Below are 13,550 nucleotides of genomic sequence, written 5' to 3'. Positions count from 1 at the left end.
GCGCCCCAGGCCGGCTCCTCCCTCCCCGGCTCCCGGCTCCCGCCCTGCAGAGGAGCCTTCTCCAATTCGCAAAGGAACACAGGGTGATCCCACATCCACTGTCGCCCTAAATCATTAATGAGGGAAGCAGCTGGCGGGCAAGGCTGGGGGGGGGGCCGGGAGGCTCCTGCAGTTGGGGGGGGGGCACCCATCCGACTCGCCCGAGCCGGGCACCGAGTGTGGGGACCCCGGGCCCCCCGCCCCGGGCACGAGGCCGTGTCACCTCGGCGTTCCAGGCCCACCCCGGGGCGGCCCGACCCTCGGGGTCCTCGCTCTGCAGCCCCCGGGCCGCCCTAACCCTGGCCCGAGTTCGAGTTTCCGTCGGGGAGCCCGGCGCGTTGTAGACACGAGAGGGCTCATCCTCAATGGGGGGGGGGGGGGCGCCTGCTAGGGCAACGTTGGCAAAGGCCCTGGGGCAGGGGCGCAGGACCCGTAAATCAGGGCGCCCGGGGCGAGGGGCCTGCCGGGCTGCGAGGTGGCCTCGGGCTTCCTCCAAGTGGGTTTTAACACGACTCTGAGTCCGGTCGCTCCCCGGCCCCCGTGCCCTAGAGAGGGAAGACGGGCGGTGCTGCTGGCGCCCCGGAAGCCAGCTCCCAGGGGGGCCCGTGGGGGGGGCGGAGCGGATCCCCCGGGACATTCCCGGTTAGCGACCCTGGGCTCCAGATGCGCTCGGCGCGGCGAGGTTCGGGCACGGCCGGGAGGCCTCGGTGCAGGGAGCGGCGGCCCCAGGACCTTGGCACCGCCCGCGGCGCCGACGTGCAGGGATGTCCTGCGCTCGGGTCCCCCCAGGCCTGCACCCCTGCGCGGCGCGGACGTGCCCTGGCCGCCGGGACGGAGTGCGCCCCTCCCTGCAAGTGCCCGGCCCCGGGGCGACCCCTGAGCACCGCCCGCCCGCCCGCCACGGCCGAGGTCAGCGGCGCAAACGGAGCCGCGGCCCAGCCCGGGCGGCGCTCGGCCGCCTCCACCGCCCCGCGAGCCGCTCCCCCGCGAGCAAGGGCCCAGCCGCGAGCAGCCCTCTCGGCCACGTGCCCAAAAGCAAGATGGACCCCGCAGGTTCCCTGCCCGACCCCAAGATGGCGACGCACCGCCCTCTACCCTCACGCCCGTGGACGACCCCTGCCCGTTTGCAAGATGGCGGCGGCCTGGGGGAAAGCACGCTTCCCGCCTCCTGACTCGCCACGTACCCACTCTCAAGATGGCTTCTCCCGCAAAGCCGCCCGCAGGCGAGCAGTGCGCTCACTGGCTTACGCTCGGGGATATGGTCCCGCCTTCTCTCCCCTCCCCCGTCTCTACGGGTCGTTTCCGCCTCGAGCCCTGACGGACGGCCGGCTCCCCCAATGGCCGCCCGCCATTCCTCTTGGCCCCGCCCCCCGCGCGACGTCCTAGCCATTGGGAGGTGCCGGCTGGGGCCCGCGGCGCCCGCCCCGCCCCCTCCCCGTGGCGGGAGCCAATGGGCAGCGCGCGCGGGGGACGTGTTCGGGCGTCTCCGCCATTTTGTGAGTCTATAACTCGGAGCCGTTGGGTCGGTTCCTGCTATTCCGGCGCCTCCACTCCGTCCCCTGCGGGTCTCCTCTGTGTGCAATGGACGGGTAAGCACTGCCTCGCCGCGCCCCGCGGCGGCCTCCTCGCGCTCCAGCTTCCCCCTCGCCGCCGCCCCGGGCTGTTCGGGGCCGCGGCCGGCGCGTCGCTGCGCCTCCGCCCGGGTTCGCGGGCGCCTCCGGGGTCCCTCCCCTCCGCGGGCCTGGGGCGCGGGCGTGCGGGAGGCTGCCGGGGGCTGCGGAGCGGGCGGCGCCTCCGGGCCGTGGGGGAGGGGGCGGGCCGGGCCCAAGCCCCGCTCGCTTCCGGCCTCCGCGCGCCTCGTCGCGAACGCACGCGGCGGCCGCGCGGCCCTTCCCGCTTCCCGTCCGCGCCGCGCGCGCGCGCGCGCCGGGCTTCGCGCGCGCGCCGCGTGAGCCTTGCGGCGCCCCGTACCCCCTTCCCGCGCGCCGCCGGGCCCCCGCGCCTGCGTGCGCAGCTCCCCGCGGCCCCGCCGAGCTGTGCGCGTGCGCGGCCTTTCCCGCCGCGCGGACTCTGCCCTCGGCCTCCCCCGCCCGCCGCGGGCCCGGGCGCGGCCCCGAGACGCCGCCCTCGTCCTGCCCGGAAGGGCGCGGGCCCTCCTCCGCCCCCGCCGGCCGCCGGCCCCTCCCCGGCTGCCCACAAAGGATGGCCGCGCGCCCGGCCCCCCGCCCCCCCTTTGTTCCCGGCCGCCGAGCGGAGCCCCCGGGCCCCGGCGCCGTGGAGCTGCCCGAGCCGGGCCGGCCGAGACCTTTGTCTCGGGGCTGCGGGGTCCGGGTGGGAAGGGGCGAGGCGGCCGGAGGCGGCTTTCCGCGGGGCTGTCTCCTTGCCGCGCGCCGGGGCTCGGCTTATCTCCTGCCCCCCGGGCGGGTGCGCGGCCCGGACGCCGGGGTCACGTGCCCCGGCGCCGGGGCTGGAAATGATGGGTTTCGGGGCCGAGTCGGGGAGGGGGCGGAGGGGGCGGGAGCGGCGGGAGCCGCGGCCGGGCCGCCGGGGTGGGAAGCCGGGAGCCGCGTGCCTTTCATTCTTTGGGTTTTCTGGGGAGCTCCCCCTGGGCGCGGGGAGGTTCTGAAGGTCCGTTGACGGGAGATCGTGAGTTTTGCCGGAGGAGGGAGGGAGGGGAGGGGAGGGGAGGGGAGGGGGGGGCGGCCCAGGCAGGGGGTGGGCCCGCAGCTCGGCTTCCCGGGCCGGACGGAGGAACCGAGCCCTCCCCGAAGCAGGGGGTGGCGGGGCGGGCGCACGGGGGGCTCCAGGGCCTTGTGCCCGCCTGAGCGGCCCGTCCTGGGCCGAGCTCCGGGAGCCCTGGGCCGGCGCCGGGCTCAGCCGCAGGGCTCAGCCGCCAGGTAGCCATGTTCCCTCCCGCCTTCCCGGCCCGCCTGGGGCAGGGAGAAAGTCCAGTCACGCGGAGCGGCGCGGCGCGGGTTGATGAGTAACCTGTTAATTTTATCTGATGGCTTTAGCTGAGCTGTCTCCCTTCCTCGGGAACGGTCCATCTTCCGACTCGGAGTCCCCGTTTGTTCCGGGGATCCAGGGCTCTGGCCCCAGGGCCTAGGAGCCCCCGTTTTCACTGGCGCTCGTCCCTGCTTGGAAGCATTTTCTGAGCACTTGCGTTGTTGAGGAACGCGGACCCCAGTACTTGAACCTCAGCCGGAGCCCCAAGGGCCTCTCTCTCCTGGGGCTTTGAAGACGGGGCGCGCGTCTTTGTCCGCGGGCAGGTCGGGGGCGGGGCCGGGGTCTTGCTGGGAGGGAGGGAAGCGGAAACACGATGGTGGCTCCTTTTCAGGTTGAGGTTGCAGGACGACGTTCACTTCCCTGCCTTCAGCGGTCTAGTTGGCAGAGGGCCTCCTGGGGGCAGGGGGCGTCATGCTGCCAGAGGCCAAGCTGTGGCCTTGCGGGGGCTCTGGGGGGCCCTCTGGAGCCCCGGGCAGGGATGGGACCGGGACGGCTCCTGCCCGGCCTTTCCCACCTGCTGAGATGGGGAGCACACCTGGCTAACTGTTGTCCTTTTTCTCTCCCTACAGCATTGTCCCAGATATAGCAGTTGGTACAAAGGTAGGCACTTCTGGCTCGGCTTCCTCACTGTGCTTGCTCGGCCTGAGTTCACGGCGACCGTGTGGGCCTGTCTGCTCCTGCCGCAGAGCGCTCCGTGTTGTCCTTGTCCGGTGTGCAGACCCCCTCCTCTTTCCCAGCTCTGTCCCAGGCTTTGGTCTCGGGCCTCATGGGCTCATGGCCCCTCGACAGCAAATGCACCTTTGGCCTTCATGTGGCTCTTTTCTGCCCAGCTGAAATCTAGAACTGGCGAGAGGCCTGCTTGTGCCTGTTGCCAGTTGAGGCAGGCCGTGCGGGGCTGAAGGGGGCCTCTGCACACCCCTGGGTTGATGGTCAGCCCGTGCTTAATCTCCAAGCAGGCTGTGAGGAGGGTGGTGGGACCAGGGGACACGCGGCGTTTCTGCGGCAGTTTGGGCCTCCTTTTGATGTTGTGGTTTGGATAGTTTTTGCTCTAAAGGGTTCCGTAGACTTTCTGAGGTCAGGGAAAAGCGGAGTACCACATTCTTTCTGTGCAGGGTTTCTGTTACTTGTGTGTCTGAGTAGTAGGGAAGGCAAGTGTCGGGGCACAAAGCTGGCAGAGGTTATCTCCCCACAGTAGTGAGGGGGCCGAGGTGGCTCTGCCCCCACTGCGCCCGGGAATGTGACCTCCCGGGGAATCCTGGGGCTGACTTCGCTCTGCCGGTTAGTCGCTTACCAGCTCCAGGCTGTGTCCCTGCTGTGCGTGGCTGGGAGCCAGGGGAGTCCCCCCTCCCTGGCCGTGGTTCCTGAGCTCCTCCCTGAGCTCCCTGCAGGTGGCTCAAGTGACCTGAGCAGCCAGCCAGCCAGCTGGTTTCTGGTCAGTCGGCCATGGTGCCTGGGCTAGGTTTCACTTTTCCCAAGTGGGTTCTTGTCTTCACACGCTGCCTGTCCTGATCTTCCTGCAGATAAAACCTGTTTGTTCAGTGGCAGGAGGGGAGAGGGACTTTCATCTGGAGCGTTTGTAACAATCACAGAAAATGTCTGGATTGCAAGTAATCCTCCCCCTTTCTGGGGGAGCTGCTTTCCAGCTGGAACAGCTCTTCGGCGGCTGTCCTTGGAAGGGTCCCCTCTGGGCCATCCTGTTCCCAAGGGACCTTTGCTTCCAGAGTAAGAGCTGCTCAGACAGAAACCCCGGGGGTGCTCTCTGGGGGGGGGGGGCACTATCTCCCACCCGAGGCTGAGGTGCTCCGCCAACAGGGCCCCCCTGAATCTGCCCCCCGGCCTACCCGGAGGAGTTGCACAAGTTGTGGGACGTGAGCGGTGTGGGGGCTCTCAGCTCTCCATCGAGGAAGAGAAGGTCCTCGCATCGCCATTCACGGCAGAGCTGCCCTGAGCTCAGCAGCCAGTACACTACTTGAGGGTTTTTTTTTTTCCCCGGTAGATGCTAATGCTAGTGGGGCCCAGCTGTGCCCACATCCCGAGGCTTGTGGGTGGCCTTGATGTCACCGTGGCTGTGGGGTGCTGTTGAGGGAATGGGAGTGGGAGCTGACAAGTGGGCACTTTGCCCTCAGAGACGCAGGGTGGGGGCCAGGAATGCTGCCACTGGTGGAAGTCGCAGCCCACCCGTCACCAGTCAAAGCCTGGGGCGCAGAAGCCCATTTAGAGGCTGCGTGGCCAGTAGATGGCGGATCCTTGTGAGCCTGTGGGGGCACGTCAGGGCCCCCGAGTCCAGAGACAGAAAAGGCTTTCCTGAGGCTCGGGCAGGTGGGATCTTGACGCGTCTCTACTCGGCGTGTGTCCTGAGTGTCTGGGGTCCCACGCGGGCCTTTGTCTGGGCCGCGCTCACTGGGGAGCCCTGAAGCCCCCCGCTTGGCATCAGGACAGCCTGCAGCTGGTTGGTGGTTTTTGACATTTTGTTTCATCATGTCAGAGGATGGCCTGAGAGTCTGTTCGTTCCTTTCTGAACCCTGGTGCCGAGTGTGGGCACTTCCTCTGCATCCGTGGCCTCCAGACTCGTGTGCTGGGGGGATCTCCGCAGATGCTCACCCGTCCTGAGGTGGTGGCTTGGGAACAAGCCCACCGAAGCTGCCTCCGCTGCCTGGGGCAGCCATTCCTGGTCCTTACCTGGAGGGCAGTCCGTACGTCTCTTGGGCCTTATTCAGCCGGGCTGCTGGGCTGCTGGGCCTGGAGGCTCTGAGGGGTCCTCGGGCCGCCCAGCGCTGGTGGGGGAGGCTCCTGGCGGGAGATGGGGGGGTAAGTGGCTGCCAGGCAGGCCCCTTGGAGGAGGGGCCGAGAGGAGGCGGCGTCCTTGACGCGAGAACAGGTGGGAAAAGCAGCTTGAGGGCGAAGGGCTGAGGCGGTGGAGGCCCAGGTGGGCTGGTCTTTCCTGTTCCTGCCGCAGGGCGGCGCAGGCCTCAACCCTTCCTGGCTCCCAGCTTTGTACCCACAGATTCCGTTTGAGAAGTCCCTCCTGGTTCCAGGTGACAGGGTTCAGGCCCCAGACCTGGGCCCTGGGCTGCCGGGGGCAGAGGCGGGCAGTGGGAGCCCAGTCTGTGAGGCTTGTGGGTCTCTGGTGCTTGGGTCCCGTGCAGCTGCTCGCCTTGCGTGGAGTGGTTCTGTCCTCTGGCCTCACCCGGGGAGGGAGGGCTGCCTGCCTTCTAGCCCCGGGTCCGTCAGATGCTCTGCTCGGTGGTCTGAAAGCAGCCAGGGGGCAGGAGGCTTGTGGAAGGACGGCAGCAGGCTGCAAGTCACGGAGCCCGGCGAGGGCGGGCACCCACGCTGCTTCCTCGGGGCCTTGGCGGGCTCAGCTGGGTGCCCCCGCTCCTCACTAGATCGCACTGCCCCTGCTGTGCCTGTGCGGAGAGGTAGTATTTCGGTCTGTCCCGGAGCCACGGGGGCGAGGCTCAGGTTCCCTCAGACGCCTGGAAAATAGGGCAGGCTCCTGTGGCTCAGCAAGTGGCTGCGGCGCGACAAGGGGGCTTTGTTCCCTGGGCCTGCCAGCAGCCCTGTGGTCGTCGAAGATGGTCTTACGGTCGTGACGTGGGCAGGGCTGCCGCTGAGCTCTGTAGGACAGAGTGGGCAGGGCTCAGCCCCAAGTGGCTGTTGGTGTGAGGCCCCGTCCACACAGGAAGGGGCCTGCAGAACGTGGATTGGAAGTGACAGACCTGCGGAGCCCCTACAGGTGGCAGGTCCCCGACCCCTGCTTTGGGAAAGGAGCAGCATCTTGAGATTAGGACCATGAGGCATTGGGGAGGGAGGTGCGGTCTTTTCTCCAGGCCGAGTTGCAGAGGTGGGGGGGGGGCACAGCTGGTCTGGGGGGTGGGCTGGTGTCCCGCTCTGCTCCACACACCCCGTCTCTCTTCCAGCGGGGATCCGACGAGCTTTTCTCTGCCTGTGTCACTAACGGACCCTTTATCATGAGCAGCAACTCGGCCTCTGCAGGTAACGCCCTGAGCACGGTCGGGTCCCCCTGGCTGTCGGGTCCCCGGCTGTGGGCGCCCCTCCTGTCCCCGCATGTGTGCTCGGCTGCTCTGGAGGACGCTCGGGGTGAATCGGCCCGGCCGTTGTGACCTGGGGCCTGGTTGATTGTGGCCTGGCTTCCCTGTGGGCGGGTGGGCGGGCACCAGGCATGGGGACTGCCCTGTCCTTGCAGTGACTTTCCAGAGTCCGGGAAGAAGCTGGTTCTGGGGAGAGGGGCAGATTGCTTCATGGGGGCCTGGACGGTGCTTGACGCCATAGAAACTACTACTCTTTTCAGCAAATGGGAACGACAGCAAGAAATTCAAGGGTGACAACAGAAGTGCAGGTGTGCCCTCCAGAGTGATCCACATCCGGAAGCTCCCCGGTGACGTCACGGAGGGCGAGGTCATTTCCCTGGGACTGCCCTTCGGGAAGGTCACCAACCTCCTGATGCTGAAAGGAAAAAATCAGGTACCTGCCTCAGCCACGTGCGCCCCCTGTCCCAGGAAGGCCCCGGGGGTCTGGTCCCGGCTCACACCCCTGCCCTGCCAGGCCTTCATCGAGATGAACACAGAGGAGGCCGCCAACACCATGGTGAACTATTACACCTCCGTGACGCCTGTGCTGCGAGGCCAGCCCATCTACATCCAGTTCTCTAACCACAAGGAGCTCAAGACGGACAGCTCGCCCAACCAGGCAGTAGGTCTCGGGGTCTGGGGTGCGGTGCCCTCGGGTGGGAAGCAGGTCACGGCGTGGAGCTCGTAGCGCTAACTCCCCCTGCCCCCACAGCGAGCACAGGCAGCGCTACAGGCCGTGAACTCCGTGCAGTCAGGAAACCTGGCCCTGGCCGCCTCGGCTGCCGCGGTGGACGCTGGGATGGCCATGGCTGGCCAGAGCCCGGTGCTCCGGATCATCGTGGAGAACCTCTTCTACCCAGTGACTTTGGACGTGCTCCACCAGGTGAGGCCGCCGCAAGCGTGTGGCGAGCTGCCCCAGACCCCGGCTCCGGCTGTCCCCAGGCAGAGGTTGACGGCTTCTTCTCTTGCAGATCTTCTCCAAGTTTGGCACCGTTTTGAAAATCATCACTTTCACCAAGAATAACCAGTTTCAGGCGCTGCTGCAGTATGCCGACCCTGTGAGCGCCCAGCACGCCAAGCTGGTGAGTGGGGCCCTGGGATGCCCGCCCCGCCAGCGTGGGGCCCGCAGCCGCTCACCGCGCTCTCCCCGCAGTCGCTGGACGGCCAGAACATCTACAACGCCTGCTGCACGCTCCGCATCGACTTCTCCAAGCTCACCAGCCTCAACGTCAAGTACAACAACGACAAGAGTCGTGACTACACGCGCCCGGACCTGCCCTCTGGCGACAGCCAGCCCTCGCTGGACCAGACCATGGCTGCTGCCTTCGGTAAGACTCCTGGCGCGGTGCCCAGGACCACTGCGTGCCGCGGGAGGCGAGGATGTGTAGCTCAGTCTCAGTGCCCCAGGCGCCCCGTGACGCTGACTCTGTGCCCAGGGAGGTTGGAGCGTGTTGCTCCTTACGTGGCCAGGACTGCCCACTGTGTGTGTGGGGTCGCGGACACACACAGCCCTCGCCCGCGGCGGAGGTGGTGGGTGCGATGATTAGTGTCTCATTTGTTTCTAGGTGCACCTGGTATAATGTCAGCCTCTCCGTATGCAGGAGCTGGTTTCCCTCCCACCTTTGCAATTCCTCAAGCTGCAGGTACTCAAATGCTTGACCTTGGTCCCGTCGATTGTGCATGCCCACACACCTTTCCAGTAGCTCTGCTTCCACGGGCACCTGACGTGGGCGCAGGCTCGGGGGGAGCCCGCCTTCCTGGGTGCGGGTCTCTGGGTTCCCCGAGGAGCCTGGACAGGGCAGTCGTAGGACAGGGCCGTGCACAGAATCCGCTAACCCCACAGTCTCTGGTCTGGTTCCCTTAAAGCACCTCCCGGGCGAGGACGAGCGCGCACGGTGGTTGGAGGGATGTGTCCTTAGTAGATGAATTTAAGTGGCCTGGTAAGCAGAGCGGCATGAGCCGGGTGGGCGCACCCGAACGTCCCTCCCGGGGGCCGGCCTGCCCTCGTGACAGGCACGGGCCTGCTGTGTCCCGCCCGGTTGTCGTCTGCATGGTGACGGGCACCTGCATGCACGCACGGCGGAGGCCCGCCTGGGGCTCGATTCTGCATCCACTGAGCGGAGCTTTTGTACTGTTTGGCGCATGTAGACGGGTCCAAACCCGGCGCACCCTGTGCTGTGAGGAGAGCGAGGAGGCGCCAGCAAGGCTGCGCGGTGGGCACCGGGCCCAGAGTGGCCACGGCACCTCCTGCGTGTTTCCTTTGCATGAGGACGGGCAGGACCAGTGCTCGCCTCTTGGCAGAGACCCCGGGCGCCGCCGCTCACCTCTCGACTGCCTCCTCCCCCTTCCCCCCCTCCAGGCCTCTCCGTTCCTAACGTGCACGGGGCCCTGGCTCCTCTAGCCATCCCGTCGGCGGCGGCGGCGGCGGCAGCGGCGGGCCGGATCGCCATCCCGGGCCTGGCAGGAGCAGGAAATTCTGTCCTCCTGGTCAGCAACCTGAACCCCGAGGTACGTGCCTCTTCTTTCCAGGCTGTGCGTCCCGGAAGCACGAGCGGGGGAGTCACACTCTGGGATCTTAGTGCACACGGCAGCAGGCCGAGCTCCTGTCCGCCCCAGGCGCCGGGGTCCCTCTGGGGCCTCCCCCCACCCCCGGCCCGGGGCACGGTGCAGCCCCTCTGCGCTGGCCCGCTCCCTGCCTCCTTCCTTGGCGCTCAGAGTTCTCTTGTTCTCCTTTACGCCTTGGTTTACGTTTCCAGTTCGTAATACGCAGAGTTGAAATGTTTTTCGATAAGTGAAAGCAGCCCTCCTAGTCTGTGGCCCAGCGAGGCGCGGTCTGAAGAGGCCTGCCTGCGGCCGAGGGGCGGCGCCCGCAGCCGCGGTCCCAGGGGTGGCGATCCTGCGCCCAAGCCCGTGGCTGCCTTTGGCTCAGAGGGAGCTTGGGTGAGCTGACGAGGGCTCGCGGTCTCTAACTGCTGAAACATGGGACCGGCTTTAATGAGCGTCTCAGACTGTTCTGTCCTCTGTCTGCCCCTCCTGTGACTTCCTGGCCGCGGCGGCCGCGGCGGCCGCGGCTCTCCGGGCCGGCACTAGAAGCCCTCCACTAACAGACTCCGCCTTGTGCTTGTGTGAGCCTGGTTCAGAGGCCCGTCCGCGGCGAGCAGGAACAGGAGCGGGAGGCGGCCGCGGGGTCTCCTGCCCGCCGCGGGGAAGGGCGCTCTCCTGCCTGTTCCGCGAGGTGAACCCGTGACTGTGTAATGTGTGTAGATCTTGACTGATGGAGCGCTCGTATTTCTTATGTATTTACTGACCTGTGTTTTTTTGCTACTTTTTTTCTTTTCTCCCCTTCCCCTTTCCCAATTTTTTTTCTTGCCCTGATCCGGAATTTCTTTGCCAACTGACTGCACGGTACTTCTGCTTCCTGTTGTTGCTTGAAACAAAACAAAACCATAAATAAATAAAAAAACAAAATTCCCCCTCAAACCCTGCTCTCCGGAAACCAACCTGCCCTTGAATATTAACATCCTGACAACTTCATCATCCATCAACCTGCACGCCTGCGGGGCTGCCTCCTCGTGGTGGACGATTGGCAACTCGCCCCTTGACCTCTCCCTTTCCCTGTCCCTCGCTGCCTTGCTCTGCTGTCCTCTAAAGAGAGTCACACCCCAAAGCCTCTTTATTCTTTTCGGTATGTTATCATTCACACTTTTATTACCTTGTTTTCATTTAATTGAGGTTATTTTTGACGCCCTAAGATGTACTATGAGTTTGCAGTTGGGCATCTGCCTCGTTACGTGGCTTGCCTTCGGTTTGCGTATTTATCCTGATTCCGTAGACGCATGGTTTATTGCCCTGCATGCTTTTCGAAGAGTTAAACGTGTTGGTAGCATGCTAAAGTGATGGTTCTTGGCAATTGACCTTTCCTGGATTTTATGACTTCTCTGCTGAACGTAGTCTTCTGGTAACATCCCCTGTGACTAGACGCAGGTGCCCAGAGGCAGAATAAGCAAACCTTCAGGAAGAGCCAGCCCTGTGCGGGGTGTGCGGGGCGTGGGGGCTGGCGGGGGAGGCGGCGGCGGGGCCCCGGGCGGCTCAGTGCCCCTGTCCCTGCGCTCTTGAAGGCGTGTACGGCGACGTGCAGCGGGTGAAGATCTTGTTCAATAAGAAGGAGAACGCCCTGGTGCAGATGGCCGACGGGAGCCAGGCTCAGCTGGGTAAGGGCACGGGGGCACGGGGGCACGAGGAGCAGCGGGTGGGGGGGCCGGCCCCTGCCCGGGGCGCCGTGGGTCACCCGCGTCCTGCCTCCCCAGCCATGAGCCACCTGAACGGGCACAAGCTGCACGGGAAGCCGGTGCGCATTACGCTGTCCAAGCACCAGAACGTGCAGCTGCCCCGCGAGGGCCAGGAGGACCAGGGCCTCACCAAGGACTACGGCAATTCACCCCTGCACCGCTTCAAGAAGCCGGGCTCCAAGAACTTCCAGAACATCTTTCCACCCTCGGCCACCCTGCACCTGTCCAACATCCCGTATGTGCTGGGAGGGGGGGAGTAGGGTAGGGTGGGGGGGGGCGCCCCGCCCCCCGAGGAGCAGCGACTGAGCCCCTTGTCCGCCCCCAGGCCCTCTGTGTCCGAGGATGACCTCAAGATCCTCTTCTCCAGCAATGGCGGGATCGTCAAGGGCTTCAAGTTCTTCCAGTGAGTGTGGGCCCCGCCCCCTCGTCACGGGCCCCGCCCCCAGCCCCCCCCCCCCCCCCCGCGTGCCCTGACTGGGTCCCCCCCACACCCCTCCCCCCCCCAGGAAGGACCGCAAGATGGCCCTGATCCAGATGGGTTCGGTGGAGGAGGCCATCCAGGCGCTCATCGACCTGCACAACCACGACCTGGGCGAGAACCACCACCTGCGGGTCTCCTTCTCCAAGTCCACCATCTAGGGCCGCCGCGGACCAGCCTGCCGGCGCCCGGCCACAACTTCCATCATTCCAGAGAAAAGCCACTTTAAAAAGCAGCTGAAGTGACCTTAAAAAGACCAGAGATTTTATTTTTTTAAAAGAGAAATCAGTTTACCTGTTTTTAAAAAAATTAAATCCGATTCACCTTGCTCGCCCTGGGGAGATGGGGGTGCCGGCCTCAGGCTCCGGGTGACGAGTGGACAGTGCACCCCGCTCCCTCCCCAGCCCCCCCAGCCCGTGCCTTCTGCAGCCTCTGTGGGGTGGGCGCTCCCAAACCTCGACTCGGCTTTCTTGTGCCTTAAAACCCGCTGCTGTGGCAGGGCCCTCTCGCGGCAGCAGACGCGGGGGCCGGGGCGGGGTGGGCCTCCCGCGTGGATCACGCGCCTGGTGCAGCGGGAGGCCGTGAGCTGCAGGGTCCAGCCGGCACCCCCAATCCGTTTAATCAAGTGTGTGATTCTCCCCATCCCCAGCCCCAGGGACCCCGGCGCGGGGCGAGACCCCGAGGGTGCCGTCCCTGTCCTTCAGCTCGGAGCTCTGTGTCCACTGTAACCTCTGTATTATGCTTTGATGCAGTTGCAGACATCTGTGCCTAGCAATATTTCCAGTTGACCAAATATTCTAATCTTTTTTCATTTATATGCAAAAGAAATAGTTTTAAGTAACTTTTTATATAGCAAGATAAAGATGGTATGAGTGTAATCTCCATTTCCTACTTGTGGTATGACCTTGCATACTGTACTTTTCTATTTTATTCCTTGTAATGAAGTCGCAGGGCAGGATCTAGTTTCCAGGGCGGGCCGGCTGGGGGCCGGTGCAGGGGCCCCGGTCCTTCCCATGACACCTCCAGATGCCTTACTCACACCTAACCTGTCCTCCTGCGGGGGGACAAGCGCTCTTAAACGTTCAGGGTTTCCTCTTTCCTGCAGATTTTGGACCAAAGTTTGTTTTTTGGGTTTTCTTTTTTCTTTTTCTTTTTTTTTTTTTTTTTTGTCTGCCTCTAACGCTGGGGCCCCAGAAGGTGGGACAGCGGCCCCCAAGTCTTAACTGTCTCCCGCACATCGTCCTGCACTCACGGGTCCAAGGGGCTCCCGTGCTGGCCAGCCCCTCCCTTGGGCCTGGACCCTCAGAGAGTCCGTGTTGGGGTGGAACAAGGGTGTAAATATTTATAATTTTTTTATACCTGTTGTAAAACGAGGGGCAGCAAACGTGGTTTTTTATAAAGGCGACACAGATGTATATTTTGGTAACCCGCACTTACAGGCTCAGTATTGTGACGGGGAGCGCGGCGCATTCCACGGCCCGCCCCGGTGGCTTGTAATGCAGAGAGAACCGAATTAAAGCGATTTTACAACTCCTACCTTTTCTGTAGGCTCATTCTTCCCGTCCCCATTGTAGAGGGCAGCTGGCCAGTCTGCTGGACTTTGAATAAATGTCTCTGCACCCTGCACTCGATTTCCCTTTTTATTCC

General features: G+C 64.8%; 1 protein-coding gene across 2 annotated transcripts; it reads left to right on the top strand.

Annotated features, from left to right (window-relative positions):
* Positions 1 to 1,495: 1,495 nt before the first annotated feature.
* PTBP1 (polypyrimidine tract binding protein 1) lies at positions 1,496 to 13,529 on the top strand. Of its 2 annotated transcripts, XM_055343637.1 has the most exons (15): positions 1,496 to 1,628; positions 3,615 to 3,645; positions 6,966 to 7,041; positions 7,358 to 7,530; positions 7,612 to 7,758; positions 7,849 to 8,019; positions 8,108 to 8,218; positions 8,290 to 8,464; positions 8,702 to 8,779; positions 9,496 to 9,644; positions 10,788 to 10,821; positions 11,255 to 11,347; positions 11,444 to 11,660; positions 11,751 to 11,828; positions 11,932 to 13,529. In XM_055343637.1, the coding sequence occupies exons 1-15, from the start codon at positions 1,621 to 1,623 to the stop codon at positions 12,062 to 12,064; spliced, it is 1,674 nt and encodes a 557-aa protein (XP_055199612.1). In that variant the 5' UTR covers positions 1,496 to 1,620; the 3' UTR covers positions 12,065 to 13,529. The 2 variants fall into 2 exon arrangements, with proteins under 2 accessions (XP_055199612.1, XP_055199614.1); XM_055343639.1 differs by lacking the exon at positions 8,702 to 8,779.
* Positions 13,530 to 13,550: the final 21 nt, after the last annotated feature.

The sequence above is a fragment of the Nyctereutes procyonoides genome, unplaced genomic scaffold (assembly GCF_905146905.1).
Source record: "Nyctereutes procyonoides isolate TBG_1078 unplaced genomic scaffold, NYPRO_anot_genome, whole genome shotgun sequence".
Classification (NCBI taxonomy): Eukaryota; Metazoa; Chordata; class Mammalia; order Carnivora; family Canidae; genus Nyctereutes; species Nyctereutes procyonoides.
This window is presented reverse-complemented; position numbering and strand designations above follow the sequence as displayed.